General features: G+C 50.1%; 1 protein-coding gene across 1 annotated transcript in view; it reads right to left on the bottom strand.

Moving 5' to 3' along the window:
* Positions 1-22,242, bottom strand: part of CSMD2 (CUB and Sushi multiple domains 2) — a 558,434-nt gene that overhangs the window by 201,841 nt on the left and 334,351 nt on the right. The window contains exon 13 of the mRNA XM_036256013.1: positions 17,832-18,014. Within this exon, the coding sequence (XP_036111906.1) occupies positions 17,832-18,014 (183 nt within the window). The remainder of the gene's footprint in view (positions 1-17,831; positions 18,015-22,242) is intronic.

The following is a 22,242-nucleotide window of genomic DNA, read 5'->3' as shown; positions in this document are numbered from 1 at the left end:
TCTACTTCTCAGTGTCACAAATAAGAAAATATGTTGTGATTGGATCTCATCACTATCCATCACCCAGGTTAAAAAAGGGAAATGAGGTAGGTGCCTTTCCCCTCTGGAAGTAGTTACCACGTTGTGCAAATGGATCTTGACCTTGGATAAACCTTGAAATTAGAGGGCTCTCACATGGCTCAGAATTTTGAAAAAATAATAAAGGTAGAAAACTCATTAACAAGTAGATGCACAATTGTGCATAATATCAGGTTATAATTTAATATGATCGTGAGTAGAAAATAAAAGGAGCATTTTGAAAAATCATCTTTATCTTTCCTTCTGGTGTTATCACTGCTAGCCCCACTGCTTTCAGAATGATAATTCAATTTCTAGGGGACTGACAAAGCAAAACACAATCCAAAGAGGATGTCTGAAAAATGGACGGTGATCACGTTCCAAAATGAAGATATGATAGTTACGATACATTATGCCAAATGCACTGAAACAAACTGAACTATATAAAAATATATAAGAATTGAAAAAAATATACTCATCTGAAGGCAAAAGTAAATAAATATAGAGAGGATCTGTTAAATACTATGCGTATATAAGACTCTGTAACTTTACATAAAGAACAGCGGTTTATTTACAAGTGCCCATGAAATATTACAGAAACGGACTTTATATTAGGTTGCAAGAAAATCTCCATAAATTCCTCCACAAAGCAAAAAATGTTGGAACACATTTTCTGTTCACAGTGCAAATAAACTAGAAATCAATAATAAAATAATAGAGAAAAATCCTAATCACTTGAAAATTCATGAAACCTTTTCCTAAAAAGTTCCTGAATTCAAAGAGGAAATAAAAGTAGCCAGTACAGAGTACTTTTAATAATGATGATGATGATAGGCCAAAGCTGTATGTAAGAGCAAATTCATATCTCTGCTCATTATTAAACAATTAAATAAAATAAATGAAATGAATGGTTAAACTCAAAAAGTTACAAAGAGAACAACTAAACAATATTAAGGAGAGAAGAGAGAATAAACTTAGTGAAGATAAAAGCAGAAAAAAAATAACTGAAGAGATCAATAAAAGATAAACTCATTGGTCTACTCAAGGAATAAAAACAGAGAAGATATAGAAACATAGATAAGATAATAAATTAAGAAGATAAGCCAATTATGAAATAACAATATATATCTTATACTAGTAAATTTGAAATATTGACAAAATAGAGAATCTTCCAGGAAATTTGCAATTACCAAAATTGTGAGAAGAAAAAAACCTAAGAAAATTGTAAAATACTTAGGGGGTAAATGGTTTCATGGCTAAAACTTTAACATTTTAAACAAACTATAATAGCAATGCCATTGAAATTAATCCTCACACAAATAACCCTACAAAAAGTATGCATAATACACATATTCACACCCACCTACTCAGGCATCAACATACTCTCAGTGTAAAACAACAACAACAACACAAAACCTATATGCAAAGTGCAAGCAGATCAAGTTCAACCCTAAAACAATAAATGAACACAACCCATATAATGAAAACAGTGTTTTATGGACAGGTGAAAAAGAAAATTTAAAAATGAGAGATAAACTTTTCCTGATGATGACTTGATATTGTTAGGATGACACTAATCCTCAAATCATTGTATATATATAACAATTCCAGGCAAGATTCATGCCATCCCACACCCCCTGCCTGGAACTTTAAGCAATTGGTAGATCCAGCTGTTGGAATAAATAGGTGAAAATAGTCAAGCTTTCATTGAGAGAAATTAGAAATAATAACATATGACCATTCCAAGAGCACAGTCTGCCTTAACTCGTTAACTCTCACAGCAGCCCTCTGAGATGGATACTATTATTATCCCCATTTTACAGATGCAGAAGCTGAGTCCAGGTTCAAGCAAATTTGCACACAGTCACACAACATGTAAGTGATAGAGTTGGGATATGAACCCAGTCTAGCTGGTTCCAGAGCCCAAGCTCTCAACAATGAGACCTACTTTCTTATAGTGAAAGGAAGACTTACCAGCTCAGATATAAAAACATATTCTAAAGCTGCAATAATAAAATCTGTATCATATTAACTTCATACAAGAGATCAATGGAACCAAAAAAGGAAGTTCAGAAACAGAAACAGATACCTAAAATTTTAGTATACAATAAAGAGGGCTTTTCAAATGAGCAGGGTGATGGTTACTTGATTAATAAAAAATGCTTGGACAAATGGCTAACCAGTTGTAGAAAAATTAGATTCACACCTTGCTAAAGGTACCACAGAAATACTAGAGGAAAATATGGGGAATATTTGTATAATCTCAGAGGTAGGGAACGTCTGCAGGACTTTCTTAGCATTAAACCCAAGTTAGAAATCATAAGGGAAACAATATTTTTAATTACAGAAATAAAAAACATTCGGAGAGAAGTATTTGCAAGTTATTACAGTTAAATATTTACTATGTTTACCATATAACAAACCACAACTCAGTACAAAGAAAAGCACAGAATAGAAATCTGGGCCAAGGAAATGAAGAGGTGACTAACAAAAGAATAAGGTTGGTCGATAAAGATGTAGGAAAATGTACAGTATATTAGAAAACAAAGACTTCGAATAACAGAGCTACCAAGTTGGCAGCAATACTGCATAGACACTTGCAAACGAACAGAGAAGCTGGCAGAGCAGGTGGAGACAGAGCAGCCAGGAGGTAGGAGGAAAAACAGATGAGTGCTTTGCAGAAGGAGGAAGGGCTATCTGTTCGGAAGGACAACAGCATCTGTGTATGATGAGGATGGAAAACAACCCATTGGATTTTTGCAACAAGAGGCTCATCGGCGACCTCGGTGAGAGCAGTTTCCAGGGTGGTGGACACTGAGGTCAAAATGGATGGGGTGACAAGGCGCTGGGAGGCAAGGAATGGACACAGCAAGGGAAGACATCCTGTCAAAAAAGTCTGAATGTGACGAAGAATTGTAGAGAATGGGCAAGGAGAAGTGGGGTGTGAAGAAAGATCGTTACTTTTAAGATAAGAGAGACCTGAGGAAAAAAAAAAAAAAGTTTTATTGATGAGAGAGAGAGAGAGAGAGAGAGAGAGAGAGGGGCATACATTGATTTGTTGTTCCATTAATGTATGCATTCATTGGTTGCTCCCTGCATGTGCCCCGATGGGAAATCAAACCTGCAACCTTGGCATCAGGATGATGCTCTAACCAACTGAGCTACCCGGGGCCAGACCTGAGAAAATTTAAATGTTGATGACAAGGACTTGGCAGAAGCAGAAAGGCTGAAGAGACAGACGCAGGATGAATTCACAAGGCATACGGTTCCAAGCAGGCGGGAGGTGAGGGAGAATCCATAGCAAAATTTTTGAAATAGTGGGTTGCAGCCCATTCACAATTGGTCATGAAAAGATGTGATGGATCAGGAACTGAATGCTAACAGAGAAAAGAAAAAAGCAGAAACAACACAAGCAGAAGGAAGAGAATGGAAAATAGTTGAGTGAATCATAGGTCGTAAAAGGTAAGTATGTTTGTGAATCGTATATTTCAATTCTGGGCGAGGGTTTACGGTGTTGCACTTTTTACCGTGAATTAAAGGTATATGAAGGTCACGGATCGAAAGCCTAAAAGGGATGCACAGTCTATGGGGGGGGGGGGGCTGGTTTTTTATGGGAAGCGGGGAGAGGGGAATGAGCATCTCTGATATAAAAGGTGGAAAGGACAGGGACAGGGGCAATTGGCAGGCTTGGTGTCTTTGATATTTGAAAGTTAAGGATGTTGCCTGCGAGGGGGGAGACAAGGTCGTTCTCCAGTGCAAGGTGAGGAGAGGGGGCTGTTCCCGAGCTAGGGAGTGGAGAATGTGTGAGATGGTTCCCATGGAGAGAGAATACACTGGCCTGAGAAACACAGATGGATGGCCAGGCGTTGCTGCAGGCTCGATGGAGACGGGTGACCGTGAATTTGTAGCAGCGCCAATTTGCCTGCTTGGGTGGTTTTCTCCAGCAGTGCTCACTCAAGCAGGAGAGGCCCCGTTAGATTTTTCTTGCTTCGTGGTGAGTCGCTGAAGAAGTAAACTGAGGCAGTTCTGCTTATTAATGCTCTAGCTGCGCGGCAAGCACAGGCTTTACAAACGCACCTTGAATTTTTTACACCCCTGTCTGCTCAGAAGCTCAGTTATGTTCATTTTCCTCTGCATTATCTTAACATTGTCTCGGGCCCTGGAGCTGCTGAAAGGTATCATCTCACTTCGTGGGGCCCACGGAAGTTGAGAGAGGTTCTCTCTCTCTATTTTTTTCCTTTATTGATTTTAGAGAGAGAGGATGTGAGGGAGAGAGAGAGATAGAAACATCAATGAGAGAGAACATTGATTGGCTGCCTCCTGCACGCCCCCCACTGGGGATCGGGCCCACAACCTGGGCATGTGCCCTGACCGGGAGTCGAACCGGCGACCTCTTGGTGCAGGGGTCGACGCTCAACCACTGAACCACACAGGCCGGACTGTGCGAGGTTCTCAAGGTCACATGCATGAGGGGTGAAAGTGATCACCCAGCTGGGCTCATCCTTATCACAAATCAGGTAAGTTAAGGCCTGGTTCTCCTTGAGGAGAACACTGAGAATGCCTTCTAGAATCTCACACACATTCCACACCTCAGGAAGAAGTGGGCCATGCCGGCCACGAACGTCCTAAGCACACAGTGTGTCCCCTTACTGGATTACAGAGCCATGCACTGTGCTCAAGCATCTGCATCCCTTTCTTTTTTGGGGGTGTCCAATCTGACCACCCAGGCAGGACGGTGCGGGGGCTGCTGTCCTGAGTCCTATTAGCAGGGTGTGCATCAGAGCTGATCCCCCCCCGCGTCCCCGGAGCACATTCATTCTGCATCCCAGATTTCTGCCTGTCTTCTCTAGCTGCCCCTTCACAGTCATTTCAAAGCTTCCCTCTTCCACCCGGCTTTTACGTTTTGGGATATGAAGGATCTGTTTTGGGGTCATCTCTGCACATCACAAGCTCTCTAGAGTACCCCGCCCCACACAAGACCCCTAACGTACACCTCCAGGACAGGCCTTTTTTCAAGCTGCGGATGTATATATCCAGTGGTCTTTGACATATCACCTAGCTCAAGTTTTAACGGGGTACCTGCTGTGTGCCAGTCACAGCTCTAGGTATGGGCTGGCAACCAACACAAAGATAAGCAAGTCTTCGGCCCCCAAGAAGCTTACATTCCAATGGGTGACAAGGGACGTAAGACAGGGCAGAGGCAAAAAAAGTGAATAGAGTGGGGTGGCCTACTATCAATAAGGGGTGTCTGAGGAGTGGCCTGCTAAGGAGCCAGCCATCCTAGGGGAGACAAGGGCAAAGCCCTGAGGGGGAAATGAGCTTGGAGGATGTGAAGTGTGGCAGGGAGGCCAATGTGACGTAAGCCAGGGTGAACCATGGCGCCAGGAACGAGGGATGGATTGGACAGGAAAGTCTTTCAGACAATGAGAAGGAGTATGGATTTTATCACAGCAATTAAACTAAATATGTCCCCAAACTGAATGCCTAGTCTTCTTCCCCCAGCGTGGTTCTCCTAGATTCTGGGATCTAAAATGTTCCCGGGCATCAGCGAATGATTCAGACGGGCCATCGCCGAGTCACGGCCTTTCCCTTTGCCCCACCCCCACTCCCCAGCTCCTGCGTGCCGCCGCCTCTCAAAGACACACCAGCAGCCCACTCCCCTGCACATCCAGACTTGATCTGAAATGGAGGGACATCTCCACCGGCACCTCAAGTGCATGTCCAAACCGGAACGCTTCCTCTATTTCCCTAAGCCGCCTTCATTCCTGACCACGAATGACCACGGCCAGGTGCTTGAGGACGATCTATCAACTCCTTTCCCTCAGCCCCCTAGCCAACCATCACTGCCTTCTGCTGATTCTAACCCTTCAACATCCCCTGGACTCGCTGCATCCTCACTGCCCCTGTCAGGTTGAGGCCTCTCCCTACTGCAATCCTCTCCCCGCTTCCCGGCTTTAAATCCCATTCCTTTTGAATCCACCCTCCACACTGACTTCAGAGTGAATTTTGAAAATCACACATTTGCATGATATCACATCCTTGCTTGGAACTCTTTACAGACTCCCTATTGCACAGAAGGCAAAGCCCAAGCTCCCCAAAAGGGCACAAAAGACCCCCCTGGCCAATCTCTTCAATCTTTATGTTTCCACCCCTTCCTGCCCCCTACATTCCAGCCATATCAGACTACTTATAGCTCTAAAATGTGCAAGGGTAACCCCATGTCTTGGCGAGGCTATTTGCTCTTTCTAGAATGTTCTCTCCTCCTGGATTGACAAACAGCACTTAGTAGGCGCTCACCACGATCAAAGGAAGTATGTCTGGGTCTCCTTCCCGGGCATCCAGCCACAGTTCACTGGAGAGAGCTACCTTCAAGGCCATGGTGGTGCCTCACCCGACCGCCGGAGCAAGGTGGGAGTTGGCCAGGCAGCAGCCCTCTTCCTGAGCCCGTCTCCCGAGCCCCTGGAGACTGCCTTTGTACAGAGGGGATGGAGGAAGAGCCCAAAATCCCAAGTGGCATCTCCCAGGGTCTCCCGGAAAGCCAATCCCTTGAGAAGGTGAGCAGTGCCTCCCCCAGGAGCCACAGAGCCCAAGGAGCCACAGCGGCCGCACGGTCTGGCCAAGGGAGATGACAAAACGTGCCCCAGGCTCACAGACCGGGGAATGGGTACGGAGCCAGAAGCTGCGCACACAGGTCCTGGTTGGCAGAACCCTGGACAGCTCTCTGAGCCAGACGCTGCAGGGCACAGTGGGAAGGCACTGTTGAGGCCCTGGGACACCCTTGGCGTGCACAAAATTTTGATAAATTTACAGAGAGAAAGGACTAGTTTGTTCCTATCCCAAGGATCTTCCAAGAAATCTATGAATCCTGCAGCTGGGATATATTTCCCTTCCTTTATATCCTGGTAGCACTTTGTGGCTACATTGATCACTGCGGTCATTCAAAGGCTGCTTTACAATAAAAGTACATGCTTGCCCCACTCACTAGACTATGAGTTCTCGGAAGCAAGAACCCTGCGAGAACCGTGTCTGTCCCTCTCGCAAGGCTGAGGACAGGGCCAGGTGTACAGCAGCGCCTGCCCTTCACAGACTGCTGCATTCAAATGGAATGAAGGGCAGGCCTTCAACATCACGTTACGTCAGAGTCCAACCAACGTGGAGGTCGACGTGGACAGCAGGAGGCTGCCGCCATCATAACAATGGAGTCATGGCAGCCCCAGCCTGGCCAGCCTCATGGCAATGACATCACCACAGGCACCCCTGACTCGTGCCTCAAGGAGATGCCCTCTTGTCAGGGGACGAAACCCCTCAGGAACGACCCCAGACTCCACGACAAGCCCCTGGCATGCAGTATGTGTTCTATCTCGGTGGTTAGCAAATGTGGTCTGGCATCTAGATCACCTAGGAAGACTTTAGAAGGACCATTCCTGGGCCTTATCCCAGACCTGCTGAATCAGAACTTCTGACGATGAGGCCAGAATTCTGCATTTTCAAAAGTGATTTGAATGATTAGCTGGGTTTGGGTCCATTTTAGACTGGGCATGACCACCAAAGACACCCATTTCCCCTGTAAAGGACCTGCCTGTTTAAAAATAAAAGTGACAACTGGCGTAAGTGACCCCCACTGGCCTGGCAGACGGGTGTGGGGTCTACTTCCTCGGATGTGCCGCAGCCTCCTTGGCGGGCCACCCCTGCATCAGTCTTTGCCTGATCGAGGCTGCCCACACTGAAGACCTTCATTCCACGGGCTCACCTCCTACAGCAGATCCTGAGCCCAGCCCAGCCAGCCCCTTCGTGGGGGAGTTTCATCCCCATACACCAGTGCGGTGGGGGTGTATGTCTCTGCGGGGTCAGCATCTGTGAGCTTGAGGAGCCCACACACCCACAGGCCACATTTCAGAGCCCTCCCCGTCGGCCACACCTGCCCCCCTACGTGTGCTCAGCCTAAGGAAGGACTTCTGCTCCGTTTCTTTTTTTTCCTATCCTCACCCAAGGATATTCCCCCATCTATCTTCACATAGAGTAAAAGGGAGGGAGAGACAGGGAGAGAGAGAGAGAAACATCGATGTGAGAGAGACACACTGACTGATTGCCTCCCACACAACCCTGACCAGGGCTGGGGATGAACTGCAACCGAGGTATATGCCCTTGACTGGAATTGAACTTGCAACTCATTGGTCTGCGGGCTGACGCTCTAACCGCTGAGCCAAACCGGCCAAGGCTGCTCCGTTTCTTGACTTCCTCTCCAGTCCCCGCTGTGAGTGAAGCTCCTTCTGAAACCGCAGTCCCTGGTCGGGCAAGGAGAGCCTGCGAGGGCAGACCCAGTTCCCCTGGACGAGCGTCAAGTTCCACCCAGGAGCTGCCCTCCCTCATAGGCTATCTGCCTACTTAAGAATGAACGTAAACAAGTGACAGATGACCCCCGCTGGCCTGGTAGGGCAAATGCCGACTCTACCTCTTTGGGCATTCTGTTAGGAGATGATGACAGCCACCCCTGTGAGCCATCCCTTCAGCCAGGGCCAGTGCTCCCAGCCCGCCCCCCTCAGCTTGGCTTACCCTTCCCAGGGCGCCCTGCAGTGCCCCGTCCCCAGCACGGGAGGGAGCCACACCCTGCCCAGCTCTGGCCACCGCCATGGGCTTTCTGCTTATGAAGCAACCCCTCTGGATTACTGGGGACCCTTCTACAGAGCACCACGCCACCCCTTCCCCAACTCTGCACAGCACTAGCACAGTGAGGCCACAGGTCTCGTGTCCAGGTTCTTTTTTATTTTTATCCTCACCCAAGGACATTTTTTTTTTTTTGCATTTATCTTCAGATAGAGCAAGAGGGAGGTGGGGAAGGAAGAGAGAGAGAGAAACATTGATGTGAGAGAGACACATTGACTGGTTGCCACCCACACGACCCCAACCGGGGCCGGGGACAAACCACAACCAAGATACGTGCCCTTCGCGGGAACCAAACCCGAGACTCTCTGGTTCACAGGCCGACGCTCTAACCGCTGAGCCAAACCGGCCAGGGCAGTGTCCAGGTTCTTGAGGGCTGGGTAACAGGGGAAGGGGCCCCAGAACTACACATACTAGTTTTCAAATTCCATGAACTGGCCTGAAATATAAAATTTGACCAAAGCAATGCCCAGTTTCCCTGTTTCTCTCCTGGGCCACCTGCGGGTCCATGGGAACCACAGTGAAGTCCAGAGACTTGAGGAGAACGTCACAGCGGAGGAGGCTCCAGCAGCCTTGCGACGGCCTGGCCCCGGTCACGAGGAGTCCCCCACACCGAGGCTGAGGTTTTCAAACCTCAGCTGATCCCACTTCTGGCTCCGAACAGTGGAAGCAAAGCAATAGCCAAGGACTCTAGCTATTGTGATCATCTTTCCTGGGCCAAAAGAAAGGCTGCTTGAAGTTGCACTTGTCCCGGAAAATCTGGGAGTGTAATATCTCCAGGAAATGCCAGGGTTCGGCCATGGAGAGGAGAGAAAACAGGAGGCTTCACCTGTGCGCAGGGCTTGGAGGTCACGGTGGGAGGAAGCAAAAAAGTACCTGCTCGTTTAAAAATAAAGGTGGCCAGTGATGTATGTGACCTATATGAGGGAAACCACAAAGCTGTTCTATTTAGAAAAATGAAAGTCGATGAACAAAAAGAGTGGTAAGCAATGTTTCTGGACGGGAAGGCTGTGTATTATAAAATGCCTATTTTCTTCAAGTTAATTTATAGTTTAATAGGAGCGCACTTACAAAATCCCAATAGGATCTTTTTTTCCCTTCTTACAAAATGATTCTAAAATTAATCTTGAACAACAAACAGATGAGAATAACAATGAATGTTCTGAAAGAGAAAATAATTAAGGGAGGAAGGAGTAGTTCCCAGCTCTGCCAGACATTAGAACATATTCTAAAACAACAATTAAAATTATTCAATCCCAGTGCTAAGATAGAAATAGAGCAGCAGAGCAAAGTGGTGACTCAAGGAATAGACTTAACTACATTCGAGGATTCGGTATGTGATAAAACAATTCATTTCCCTCAAATCAAAAGGGAAACGAATTACTTAATAAACTGTGTTGAAAAACCACATAATAGTTGGCACAATATTATAAATTCATCTAAATAAAATCCAGATGGATTAACAAAATATATTTTTTAAAAAAATCAAGTTGCCGAGAAATAACAAAAAAATAGAACAAACTGTTTCTCAGATCAGTGGCAGAATGATAACTTTGTCAGCTATGAGAAGAAATTTAAAAAAATATTGAGAGAGTTGTCTACATTACAATGTAAAATGACCGTACAATGCAAACTAGCGAAAGAAGGAAAAGAAGAGATTGGGAAAGTATGTATATCAAATACCACAAAGGGTTTCTACCCACAATGCAGAAATAGCAGCACCTTCAAATTGGAAAGGAAAATGCCAACAACATTCTCAAAGCCGCAGTCGGTACAGACGGTTGTTACGCTGGTACCACCGGACAGAGCTGGACCCAGACAAGCAGGAGAAGGGCCAGGACTGGAGTCTCTGTCCAGGGTCCTGAGATGAAAAGCCTGACACTCGTCACACCTCTCGCAGCAACAGGGCCATGCCTCTGCCCATGGGTGCCCAGCCGTCTCTCTGGAGCCTGCTGCCACGGACCCACCTCCCTTCTTTCATCATGTACATTTGGCATCGGCTAACCCTTTAGGAAGCACTGTAAACCAAATATCCAGACTGGCGGTGCATGTGTGTGCACACGTGTGCACATACATGTGTTTGTGTGTGTCTACAGAGCCCCCTTCTGCACAGGCCCAAAGCCCCTGGCTTCTCTCAGAGCCCAGCACTGCCACTTGGATGTCTCCTCTTTCCCCAGGGCCCCGACTCTGTCCTCCCACCTGTCAGGCTCAGCTCTCCTGACAGCGATGACATCTGTCTACGCTCTATGAGAAGAGGGGCTGCTGCCTCGCGCACACTCGGTGAATATGTTACATAACAGGATGAGTCTTCACCTGCACCCAGTGCTTTCCAGTGGAAAAACTACAGGTTGAACCACAAGAGCCCACTCTAATTTACATAATGATGCCTATCTTCATGTCGGAGCGAGCTCTTTGAGGTCCAGAACCGTGCCCAGATCATCTCCGAGTCTGCAGCACTTACAGCACTTGGCACTTTGCAGAGGTCGACGGGGCTACGCTGTAGGGATACATGCAACTCACACCTAGTAAAAATTTAAAAGGCCACACACATACTTGAGGTTTGGCGATGCTGCTAAAGGTTACAAGTGATACATAAGAACTCAATGAAGAAAACCGCAAGGTTGCTATATGTAGAAAGTAGACGAACACAAAAGAGAAATCGGCCATGTTTCTGAATGGGTAGGGCACATGTTATATGAATCTGTTGTTGTTTTTTTTTATCCTCACCTGAGGACATTTTTTCATTTATTTTCAGATAGAGCGAGGGCGGGAGAAGAGAGAGAGAGAAACATTGATGTGTCTCACATCGACTGGCCATCACCCACACGACCCCAACCGGGGCCGGGGACAAAATGCAACTGAGGTACATGCCCTTATGATGAGATTGGACGCATTCAGGGTGGTATGGCCGTAGACGAGGTACATGCTCTTAGTGGAAACTGAACCTGATCCGCAGGCCGACGCTCTAACTGCTGAGCCAAACCGGCCAGGGTGCATGAATCTATTCTTAACTGCAAAGCTTTTGGCACCGTAAACTGGCATAACACTACTGGGGAGCAGTATGACTGACAGCTGTCAGAGGGGAGGGCTTTGGAGGGCTGAATGAAAAAGGTGAATGGATTAAGCAACCCCCCCGCCCCCAAAAACTCCAAACACCTCATAGACACAGACAACAGCACGGTGATTACCAGAGGGAAAGGGGGTGGGAGAGGTAGACAAGGGTAAAGGGGCACAGGTGGTGGAAGGAGACTTGACTTTGGGTGGTGATCACACAATATAATATACAGGTGATGTATTATAGACTTGTACACCTGAAACCTATATAACTTTATTAACCAATGTCACCCCAATAAATTAAAAAGAAAATAAACCAGAGCAGTCATTCCAGAGGGGAAGAAATAGTATACACAGCAAGAATGATTAAAATGTTCCTACCTTGGACCAACAACCTCATTCATAGAAATAATTCAAGAAGAAAAAGCCACATGCATGAGGATGGTCATCACAGCCCCACAGAGCACAACTGAACATAATTAGTTGACTAAGTGATGGTCCATTCACTACACAGAATAGTCCATAGGTATGTGATAACTATGAAGGACGTACTGTAGCACAGCAGGATACGCCACCTGATGTGAACCTTAACACAGAACACAAGATGGCATGTTTACTTTGATTAAAACCACAGGGACTATGCATGTGCACAGGTGAGAATCCAAAAAGAATGGCCAAACTGGAAGCTGGTTTTGGTCTAAGGAAGTGAAATTAAGAGTATTTTATTTATCTAACCCTTTGAATTTACTTAAACTTTTAAATAATAGAATGTACCGCAAGCCCTTGAGTTCCACGCACTTTGTGAAATAGTTATACACACTGTACAGGACATAATGCTAAGAAATTCCCCTTCAAGCCCTGGCCAGTTTGGCTCAGCGGTTAGAGCGTCGGCCTGCGGTCCGGAGAGACCCGGGTTCGGTTCCCGCTAAGGGCACGTACTTCGGTTGCAGTTTGTCCCCGGCCCTGGTTGGTCGTGCGGGTGGCAGCCACTCGATGTGTCCCTTCACGTCGATGTTTCTCACTCTCTCTCCCTTCCTCTCTCTCCCTCCCATTCTATCTGTACAAAAAATGGAAAAATATCCTCGGGTGAGGATTAAAAAAAAAAAAGAAATTCCCCTTCAAGCTCCCTAAGCAGGATCATCCCCAGAGGTCCTCTAGTTTAGAATTTGAATGGGAAGATTTGTATCCTCTTACCCAGTTGACTCTGTACATTGTAGGTGCTCAATAAATCAAAGACAAATGGATAAATGGATGCTTAGAAGGAATGAGAAAAAATAACTAGGAAAGGCTTCTACACTGGGGTAGCAAATGGTTTATGTACACAACGCCGGTATACTTCCGACAGAGGTCACGGAGCCCTCATGGATTTAAGTCTTGTCATCTCTGTTACTTCATGAGAGTACCTCAGCCAAAGATGTGCTTCTGTACTCTGGCCTGGTACTGCTGTCCCCTGGCTTCCTGTCCTTCCTGCTGCCGATGACCCCTGGAGTCTGGAGATCGGTGCGATGGAGAGACGGCAGGGTTGGGAGTGGAAGCCTGCTCAGTCATTAGCATCGCTTAATGGCTCCATAACCTCTGAGCTAGTTATCGTGTCCCCTGAACATTATTTCATCCATCAAATGAGAGAATAGATATTCCATTAAGCTATAGGGAAGCGTCGTATCTTCCCAATGACATAAAGCATTTAATACATATCAGCATCTTCCCTTACTCCACACTTTCTCGCTGTCACAATTCTGTAGGCCCTTGAGTCTGGTCATCACCTCACTTAAAATGGAAACACTCAGGCCCAGATGGTGTGGCTCAGAGGACTGAGCATCGTCCCTTGGACTGAGAGGTCCCGGCCTGATTCCTGGTCGGGGCACATGCCTGGGTTGCAGGCTTTAAGGGGAATTTCTTAGCCCCCAGTAGGGGGCGTGCAGGAGGCAGCTGATCGATGTTTCTTCCTCACATTGATGTTTCTATCTCTCTCTCCCTTCCTCTCTCTCTAAAAAAATCAATAAAAACATACTTTTTTAAAAAAGCAAACACTTAGATTTTTCATATTAGAATGTGATAAGACTAAATCATCCTAGGCCGGTGGTCCCGAATCTCGGGTGGTGTTTTCCCAGGGCTGTCACAACTGCCGGCGGGGTGTGTGTGTGGTGGAGGGATATGAGTGTCCCCAAAGAGTGGTCTGGCCCCAAATGTCAGTGGTAATGAGGTTGGGAATCCTGCCGCCCCTAGGGCCCAGCGATGTGTGTGCATGTGTTGGGAGGAGGGAATGGTCAGGAGGGTACTAGGAGAGGACATTTCCACAGCATCTCTGTGTAGAACGCCTTCCTTGACCCACCCACCTCCCAGCCCTGCAAGGCCCAGCTCATGCCCTGCACCTTCCGTGACATTTTCTTCCAGCACCCAAGGACCACTTCTCCCTCCTGGCCTCTCCAGGTTCAGCTGCTGATTGGTGGCTTTCACTGCCTACCCCGGGAGGCTGCCCTCACCCTTCCCACACATGCCAGAAGCTTCCCGCCTTCTCCAAGGTCTGCAAGATGGTGAGGGTCAGCCCGCTGTCTGCAGTCCTGGCACATCTCTGGTGAAGGCAGTTTCGTAACTGCATTTGAGAATGCCTGCTAATGGACTGATAATTGGTTTCCTGGCTTTTCTTATGTAGTGTGAAGCATTCTGCTAGCCCGTCAACAACGCGTCAAGTATTGTGCAAATCACCCACCATCAGAGTTATTCGTATCCTCGGTATTGTATCTCTGGTGGAGGAATGGGGACATTTGCATTGGAAAGGCTGTCTATTCCTTTGTAAGAAAGGGGGTGAAATGTCAGAGCTCAGGAGGGTGAAGAGAAAGTGCACCCTGGTTAGAGCTTTCTCCCCAGACAAGCTGAGCACATTCCCTAGGCAGAGACTCAGTGGCGGTGAACCCAGTGCCTGGCGCTTGGCACAGGACAGACACTCAGCAAATACGATGGAATGGATGGAGGGTGGCGCTACTTCCAACTGAGTGAGCAGTGATCCCCGGAGAAGTGAAGTGAGTTAACCGGGGAGGAAGACGGAGTACGAGGGAAAAAACGGGCTCCATCTCTTCTTTCAACATGCTTTTCACTGCGAGAAACATCATCTTCTTTAAAACCTAGTTGAAAAAGACCATCTACTGAGCATCTACCACTGTGAGGGCAACTCAAAAGCCAAGGCAATTATTCTGAAGTCTCCGCTGGCTACAGAAAACGTTCTGCAACACGGAGGAAGGAGTGCATTTGTGTAGTCTCGGCAGGGCGACTCCCTGGAAAGGAGTTGTTTTGAAGAAAATGTTTCAAGAGAAGAACAATGCACTTTTGGTGGACAACTGTTCAAGGAAACTGGAGCCATCAAAATATTTCCCAATCCCCGTCTTAATGTCCAGAAGAAAAGAGCAGTATTGTTTGCTAAGTCTTGCATTAATATTTATTGTGACGGATGCCTGGTAAAACCGAGGATACTTTAGCTGATGTTTGCTTAGAGGTGCTTTTGTATTTACATTTATGACCGCTTTATGAAACACGGAGAGCGACTGTACTATTTTATACGTTTATAGATGCTTACAGATGTCCCTGTTCTACTGATCACACACTATCATATATGTGATCTGGGGTCAGGAACAGAGCACCAAAGGTCACCATTATCCCTCAGTACGGCCGTGCCGAGTGAACGACCCGTTCTAGGAAGTGGTCTCCAAGCACTTACTGTGGGAAATGCGAGAGCCGGTCATATCATGGTTCTTTTCCCTGTAAATATAATCACAGAGGCTTAGAGTTTTCTGAGCCAGAATGAAGTGCTACCCTCTCGGATAGATTAGTAAACCAGATCCAGAGAGAAGGTATCCTGGCCACGGTCACGCAGCTGAGCCAGGACGAAGGAAAACGTCTCCAGACTTTGAATTCAAGCTTTTCTCAGAACCTCCTCGTCACTGTCCCTTCACCATTCATTAGACTGTGAGTCCCCCAAGGGCAGGCCTGGCGGCTGTGGAAGCGGGGTGCAGGGCTGGGCGCTCAGCAGGCCTGCCCGCGGGCACTCACGCACTCACGCGCTCTCAGGACACACGGATGCGACCCCTCTGTGTGGCGCGAAGGCAGCGCCCGGCTGGCTCTCTCTGGCCTCCGCCCCTGCACCGGCATCCCCAAGATGCGCTGTGTTCTGTTCCATCCACATGACCAGGAAACCTGCGTGCCGGGCGTGCCGTGGGGATGCCACCCCCTTCTGTCCCAGTCTCCCCGAAGAAGTGCCATGCTGGCCCGGGCGCCTGCCTGCTCCCCAGTTCTCAACAAGCCCTGGCCCTCTTCCTCATTTAACCCCGAGGGCCTTGCCAGGCCTGCCCTGTCCCCTTCTTCTCGGTGTCTGGAAGCAAAGGCTGGCTCCCCGGAAGCTGCTGGTCTCACTCCTGGAACTAAGGGTCCTCTGATCTTACTGAAGGTTCTAGAAAGTCCTCCTAAAACTACTTCTAAGAGCCAAGGGTCCAGTAAATCCTGGGAGGATTGGTGACAGCCCCCCTCCCCTCCAGGTAGCATTCTGCTACCTGCATCTCTCCAGGTGCAGGGCCAGGAACTTGCTCGTGCTCCGAAGCAGCTGGCTGGCTCCCCACTTTCAATGAAGGATGCCCGGCCCTTTCCAGTTCCCCCTGCTGTGTTTTAAGTACTTGGATTTCAGAGCGGAAGCCGCAGCCTGGGACTCCCATAGCCTGTGCTTTTATCTTCTGAGGCCGGCCTCTGACCTGCCTGCAGGGCTCCGCTCCAGTCGCCCACCCCGCCTGGTTCGTCTCCATGACGGCCAGGCCCCTGGCTCCCTGTGCCCCGAGCTGCTCCCTGCTCCCTGCCTGCCCTCCAGGCCCCCCGGCATGCCATGTGCAATGAGGCGAGCAGTCAGGGACTATAGTCTAACCAGGTCAGGTCTCGGAGATGGGCAGATTCTATGCAATTTTGTTAGTTTCAATGAGAGTGATTTGTTGAATGTGTATCTAAGAGTGATTTGATCTTCAAACCTCTGCAAGAATTTTTACATAAACTTACAAGTCATTAAAAATGCTTTGTTCAACCACATACAGTGATTTTTTTTTTTTTTGAAAAGTATAATCACCCTGGTGTGACCCAAGTCACCAACTCATATACCAAACTCTGTCAGCATGGATGTTCCCTTCATGCCCTCCCCAGTCCCGAGGGGCCACTCTTCCCTAGCGTTCGGCACCCAGAGGCCCCGAGAAGTCGCTGAGGTGAGAGAGGTGAGCAGAAGGTCAGGCTGTCTGCCCTTCCCCGAGAGAAGCAGATCAAAAGAGATGGAGAAAGTTGGGGGGTAAGGGTTGGAAGAAGAAGAGGTAACAGCCCCGAAAAGCTGGATCCTTTGACTTCTCAACAGAGACCAAGAGTGCCCCACCATTAGCTATACACAGCCCCTCACCCTTGCCAAACCCACTGGGACCCTGCACTTCACGTATTATTTGCACCGAAGGAAAGCCCATTCCACCCAAGAGGAAGGAAGATGAGCCTCCTCAGGATCTCCGTAGAATGGAGCACTCAACGCCACCCTGATGCCAAAAGATCAACAGTCCGAAGACAGCTGGATCCCCACCCCTTCCTAAATCCAGTCCAGGAGAAAGCAGTTTGAGGAACCTCCCCGTGTCCTGGCAAGGCCGTGGTTCCCTACAGTAGCCAGAGGCTGGTACAGAGTCTACAGTCTTACGGACTTGCCAAGAAACCCCACCCCCCACCCCGGGCTTGACCGCCTGGTGTTGCTGTGGCAACAGGTTGAGGCGATGTCTGGGTCTGAGCCTGGCGGGCTGAGCCCCAGTGGCCTCCACCTTGCCCCAGGACCACCAGTGAGGGTAGATGGCATTGAACAAGGTCCCCAAGTGTCAAGGGCAACCCTTCTCAATGCTACGCTACAGTCTACGTCGCTGCCAGGATGAGGACCCAGCCTGCGTGCCTCGAGGGACAGACGTGACCTTATGACGACTGGCCAGGTCCCAAGGACGGGCCGGAGTAGCTGGGCAGGGCCCCTGCTCTGGGCGGAGACCCCACCGGACCTCCTGCAGCTCACTTACACACGCAGCCTGGCTTCTTAGCCGACCACTGGTTATTCTTTTGGCAGGTGATTGCCTTCTGCCCCACCAGCTCGAAGGCAGGCTGGCACTCAAACTTGAGCGTGTCGCCGTGGCGGAAGCGAGCGCCTTCCCTCTGGCCGTAGGCAGGTACGCCAGGATCGCCGCAGCTGCCCTGCTCGATCTCTGAAAGACAGGAAGACAAGAAGACAGAGACAAGAGGTGACTTCACTCCTCTGGGGCGGAGGGCCGTGTGCCGTGCTCTGCAGCCCCTGCGCCCGAGGCCAGCGCGCAGAGTGGCACGGGCGGATCTCAGTGGGCAGCCCTACGTCTGGGCCTCCCAGCGGTCACAGGCCCCAGCTCCGGGTCCACAGGAAGGGCTCGTTTTCGTTCCGGAAGGTGGATCTAGGTACTTAGTGGGATGCCTGTACCCCCGCTAACACGTCCCCAGGTTTGGAGACGCCCCCACTGAAGGCGCCTTTGCACTGTGTCACTAACCTGCCCGACAGATCCCGAGGGCAGCCCATCCCCAGGGCAGAGGCGGGCACAGGAGGGAGGCCGCTGAGGCTGGGCTGCCGCCTTCCCCAATCCAGACATCGAGAATCGATATTCGCTGCTTTCTGATACAAAAGCACTTCCATGAAGACATTTTTTAAAACTTCGATTTGAGATGGTAGCAAGTAAAAGGAAACAAATGACCTGTTAAGTACGCTTTTAAGTCCACTTGATTCAACAGTGGCGAGTCAGACTGAGTGGGTTCCCCGAGACAGCTCTGGGGCCTGGACTCAGGGGGCGCAACGGGCTGAGTCCATCAGGACCCAGATGCTTCAGAGAAGAAATCTGTCCTGGCCAAGTCCTTGGAGTTTCCTCCAGAGGGCCCCCCCCCCCCCCCCCGGCTTTGTGTGTGTAGTAGTGAGAGATGAGGGGGAGGAGGCAGGAGGGGAGGGTGGAGGATAGAGATGGGGGAGGGGGGGCGGGAGGACACAGATGTGGGAAGGAGGCAGGAGGGGAGGGTGGAGGATAGAGATGGGGGAGGGGGGGCAGGAGGACACAGATGGGGGAGGAGGCAGGAGGGGAGGGTGGAGGATAGAGATGAGGGGAGGGGGGGCGGGAGGACACAGATGGGGGAGGAGGCAGGAGGGGAGGGTGGAGGATAGAGATGGGGGGGAGGAAACTCCCTTCCCAGGGAGGAAGCGAAGGTGAGGACCAGAAGAGTCCCATGACTTGGGAGAGAGAAGGCTGGAGTAATGGGTGGTTTCTGGACACCTTCCCTGGCTTGTCAGGCCAAAGGGACCTGGCTTTTCTATAGACACCATTATGGGCTGTCAGGAGTCACAGTCCCCAGAGGCACCATGTGACCTAGCCGGAACGGTTCTGTTGGGCTTCCGTGGGCCCGCTCGGCAAGCCCTGTGCACTGTCCTATATGGACACATTCATGTTGTCCCCCAAACCAGGGCCTCCAGCGCCTGGGGGGAGCTGGCAGAACCAGGCTCTCTATGGCTGGGATTGTGTGTGTTTGTGGTCCCATTCAAACATCTAGGGTCCTCGGGTGTGAGGGGATGGGGGAGGGGTCGGTGTCTGCGGACTTAAGGAGAGGTCAGCTCACCCACTTCTCATCTCACGGGTCCTCGTGGCCTCACCCGCCACGCACACCTGCTGAAAGCACAACCGACCCCCTGGAGGCCGGCTCCCCTGTGCCAGGGCGGGGAGGGGACACACGGACATCCTGGGAAGGTGGCCCCCTTGCTCCAGGTCCCAGAGCTCCAGGGCCTCGAAAGGAAGGGAAGAAGGGCCCCTGTGACAAGTCCGTCTGGAGAGACAAGCAGCAAGGCCCCCCTTCTCCCAGGTGTCCCCAGACACGCTCTCTCTGGGGCGTGAGGCCCTGGCAAGGATGGTCACTGCAGGCATTCTGAGACCTGACGGACGTCACCCAGCATCTGAAGACAGAGCCGAATCCTACTCCCCAAGATAGGACCCAGACTCAAGGGTCTTTAGTGAGGTCCCACCATGTTTTAGAAGATACAGATGTGGGGTACACCCTCCTATGCCCCCGCCAACATCAGCCAGTCTGAGTGGGATCAGCTCAAGAGAAGCAGTGTCCTTCGAGGGGAGGAACCTGCCAGCCCCTGGTGCAGGCATGGTCCTCCCCACATGCCCACAGCCTCCATTTCTCCCCTGGTGCAGGCATGGTCCTCCCCCACGTGGCCCACAGGACACCGTTTCTCCCTGGACGCATGGCCCCATGGTCCTCCGCACATGGCCCACAGCCTCACGTTTCTCCCCTGGTGCAGGGCATGGTCCACCCCACGATGCCCACAGACCACGTTTCTCCCCTGGTGCAGGCCTGGTCCTCCGACATGCCCACAGACCACCGTTTCTCCCTGGTGCAGGCATGGCTCCCCCCACGTGCCCACAGCCAGTTTCTCCCCTGGTGCAGGCCTGGTCATTCCGCACGTGCCCACCAGACACCGGTTTCTCCCCTGGTGCAGGCATGGTCCCCGCAACATGCCCACAGACACCGTTTTCTCCCCTGGTGCAGGCATGGTCCTCCCCACGTGCCCACACAGACACCGTTTTCTCCCTGGTGCAGGCATGGTCCTCCCCCGTGCCAACAGACACCGTTTCCCCCTGGTGCAGCATGGTTCATCCCCACGCTGCCCACAAGACACCGTTTCTCCCCTGGTGCAGGCAGGTCCTCCCCACGTGCCCACAGACATCCGTTTCTCCCCTGGTGCAGGCATGGTCCTCCGCATGCCCACAGCAACCGTTTTCTCCCCTGGTGCAGGCATGGTCCTCCCCACATGCCCACAGCCTCCGTTTCTCCCCTGGTGCAGGCATGGTCCTCCCCACGTGCCCACAGACACCGTTTCTCCCCTGGTGCAGGCATGGTCCTCCGCACATGCCCACAGACACCGTTTCTCCCCTGGTGCAGGCATGGTCCTCCCCACGTGCCCACAGACACCGTTTCTCCCCTGGTGCAGGCATGGTCCTCCCCACGTGCCCACAGACACCGTTTCTCCCCTGGTGCAGGCATGGTCCTCCGCACGTGCCCACAGACACCGTTTCTCCCCTGGTGCAGGCATGGTCCTCCCCACGTGCCCACAGCCACCGTTTCTCCCCTGGTGCAGGCATGGTCCTCCGCACATGCCCACAGACACCGTTTCTCCTGCTGCCAGTGTGGCTACGGCCCGTAATGCACCTGCCCTGTGCCAGTCCCTGCGCCAGCGACCAGAGATCTCTATGGGCCCCGCTGTCCATGGCCCAAAGCCAGGTGGGGCACGGCCAGGGCCGAGGGATTTATGACACAGGGTGGTCTGTGCCGTGGAAGCACCCAGAGGACACGTAACTCGAATTGGAAGGGTGGGGCTGAAAACAGGATGTGGGGAGCGAGGCACTAACCCTGGGCACAACATTTTAGGGGGCACCAGGAACTCAGGAATCAACACGAATGATATCTTAGTGCTGTATGTTTTTAGGACATCAAAATGAATGCCCATAAATCCAACCCAACACACAGAAAAGTACCAAGACCTAAACTGAAGACCAGATCCGACCTTGCACTTGGATGACTCACCTCGTTGGTCTCACCCTCTGCTGACCACCAGGGCCTGTTGTTAGTTCCAATGTTGGTGTGTTTAATCATAGACATTTTACATTAATCTTGATTTTTAAAATTAGATTAAAATATCTGTCTTAATTACCAAGTCTTCGGCATCCTCCACCTCTTTTAAATTTTGTGCCCAGGGTGAGTGCCTTGCTCCCCTCACCCCAGTCCCAGCCTGGTATCAGGGAAGGCTTCTTGGAAGAGGTGGTATCTAAGCGGAGGCCCGAAGTCTGTGCAGGAGTCAGCAGGTGCAAAGACAAGGGGAGTCAGTGCAGCATTATTTACAACAGCAAAGACATGAAAACAGCCTATGTGTCCATGAGTGGATGAATGAGTAAGGAAATGTAGTACACACACACACACACACACACACACACACACACACACACTCACACACTCACACAGAGGAATATTATTCACCCATAAACAAAAAAATAAATCTTGCCATTTGTGACAACATGGTTGACATTTGAGGGCATTATGCTCTGTGATGTCAGCCAGACTGTCTGATGTCACTTGTGTGTGGAGTGTAACAAATCCAAACTCATAGAAACAGAGTAGAGTAGTGGTTGTCAGGGCTGGGGGGTGGGGATGGGGAGATGTTGGTCAAAGGGTACAAACCCCGTTAGAAGATGAACACGGCAGGGAGTGTCACGCACAGCATGCTGACTATGGCCAACAGTCCTGTACTGTACACTTGCAAGCTGCTAAGAGAGTTGATCGTAACAGTTCTCATCACACACACACATTGTAACTACGCGAGATGATGGCTGTGTTAACTACCAATATTGCGGTAACCGTTTCACAGTG

Source organism: Molossus molossus, unplaced genomic scaffold (assembly GCF_014108415.1).
Source record: "Molossus molossus isolate mMolMol1 unplaced genomic scaffold, mMolMol1.p scaffold_m16_p_12, whole genome shotgun sequence".
Lineage (NCBI taxonomy): Eukaryota > Metazoa > Chordata > Mammalia > Chiroptera > Molossidae > Molossus > Molossus molossus.
The sequence above is the reverse complement of the archived record's forward strand: the minus strand, read 5'-3'. Positions and strand labels throughout refer to the sequence as shown.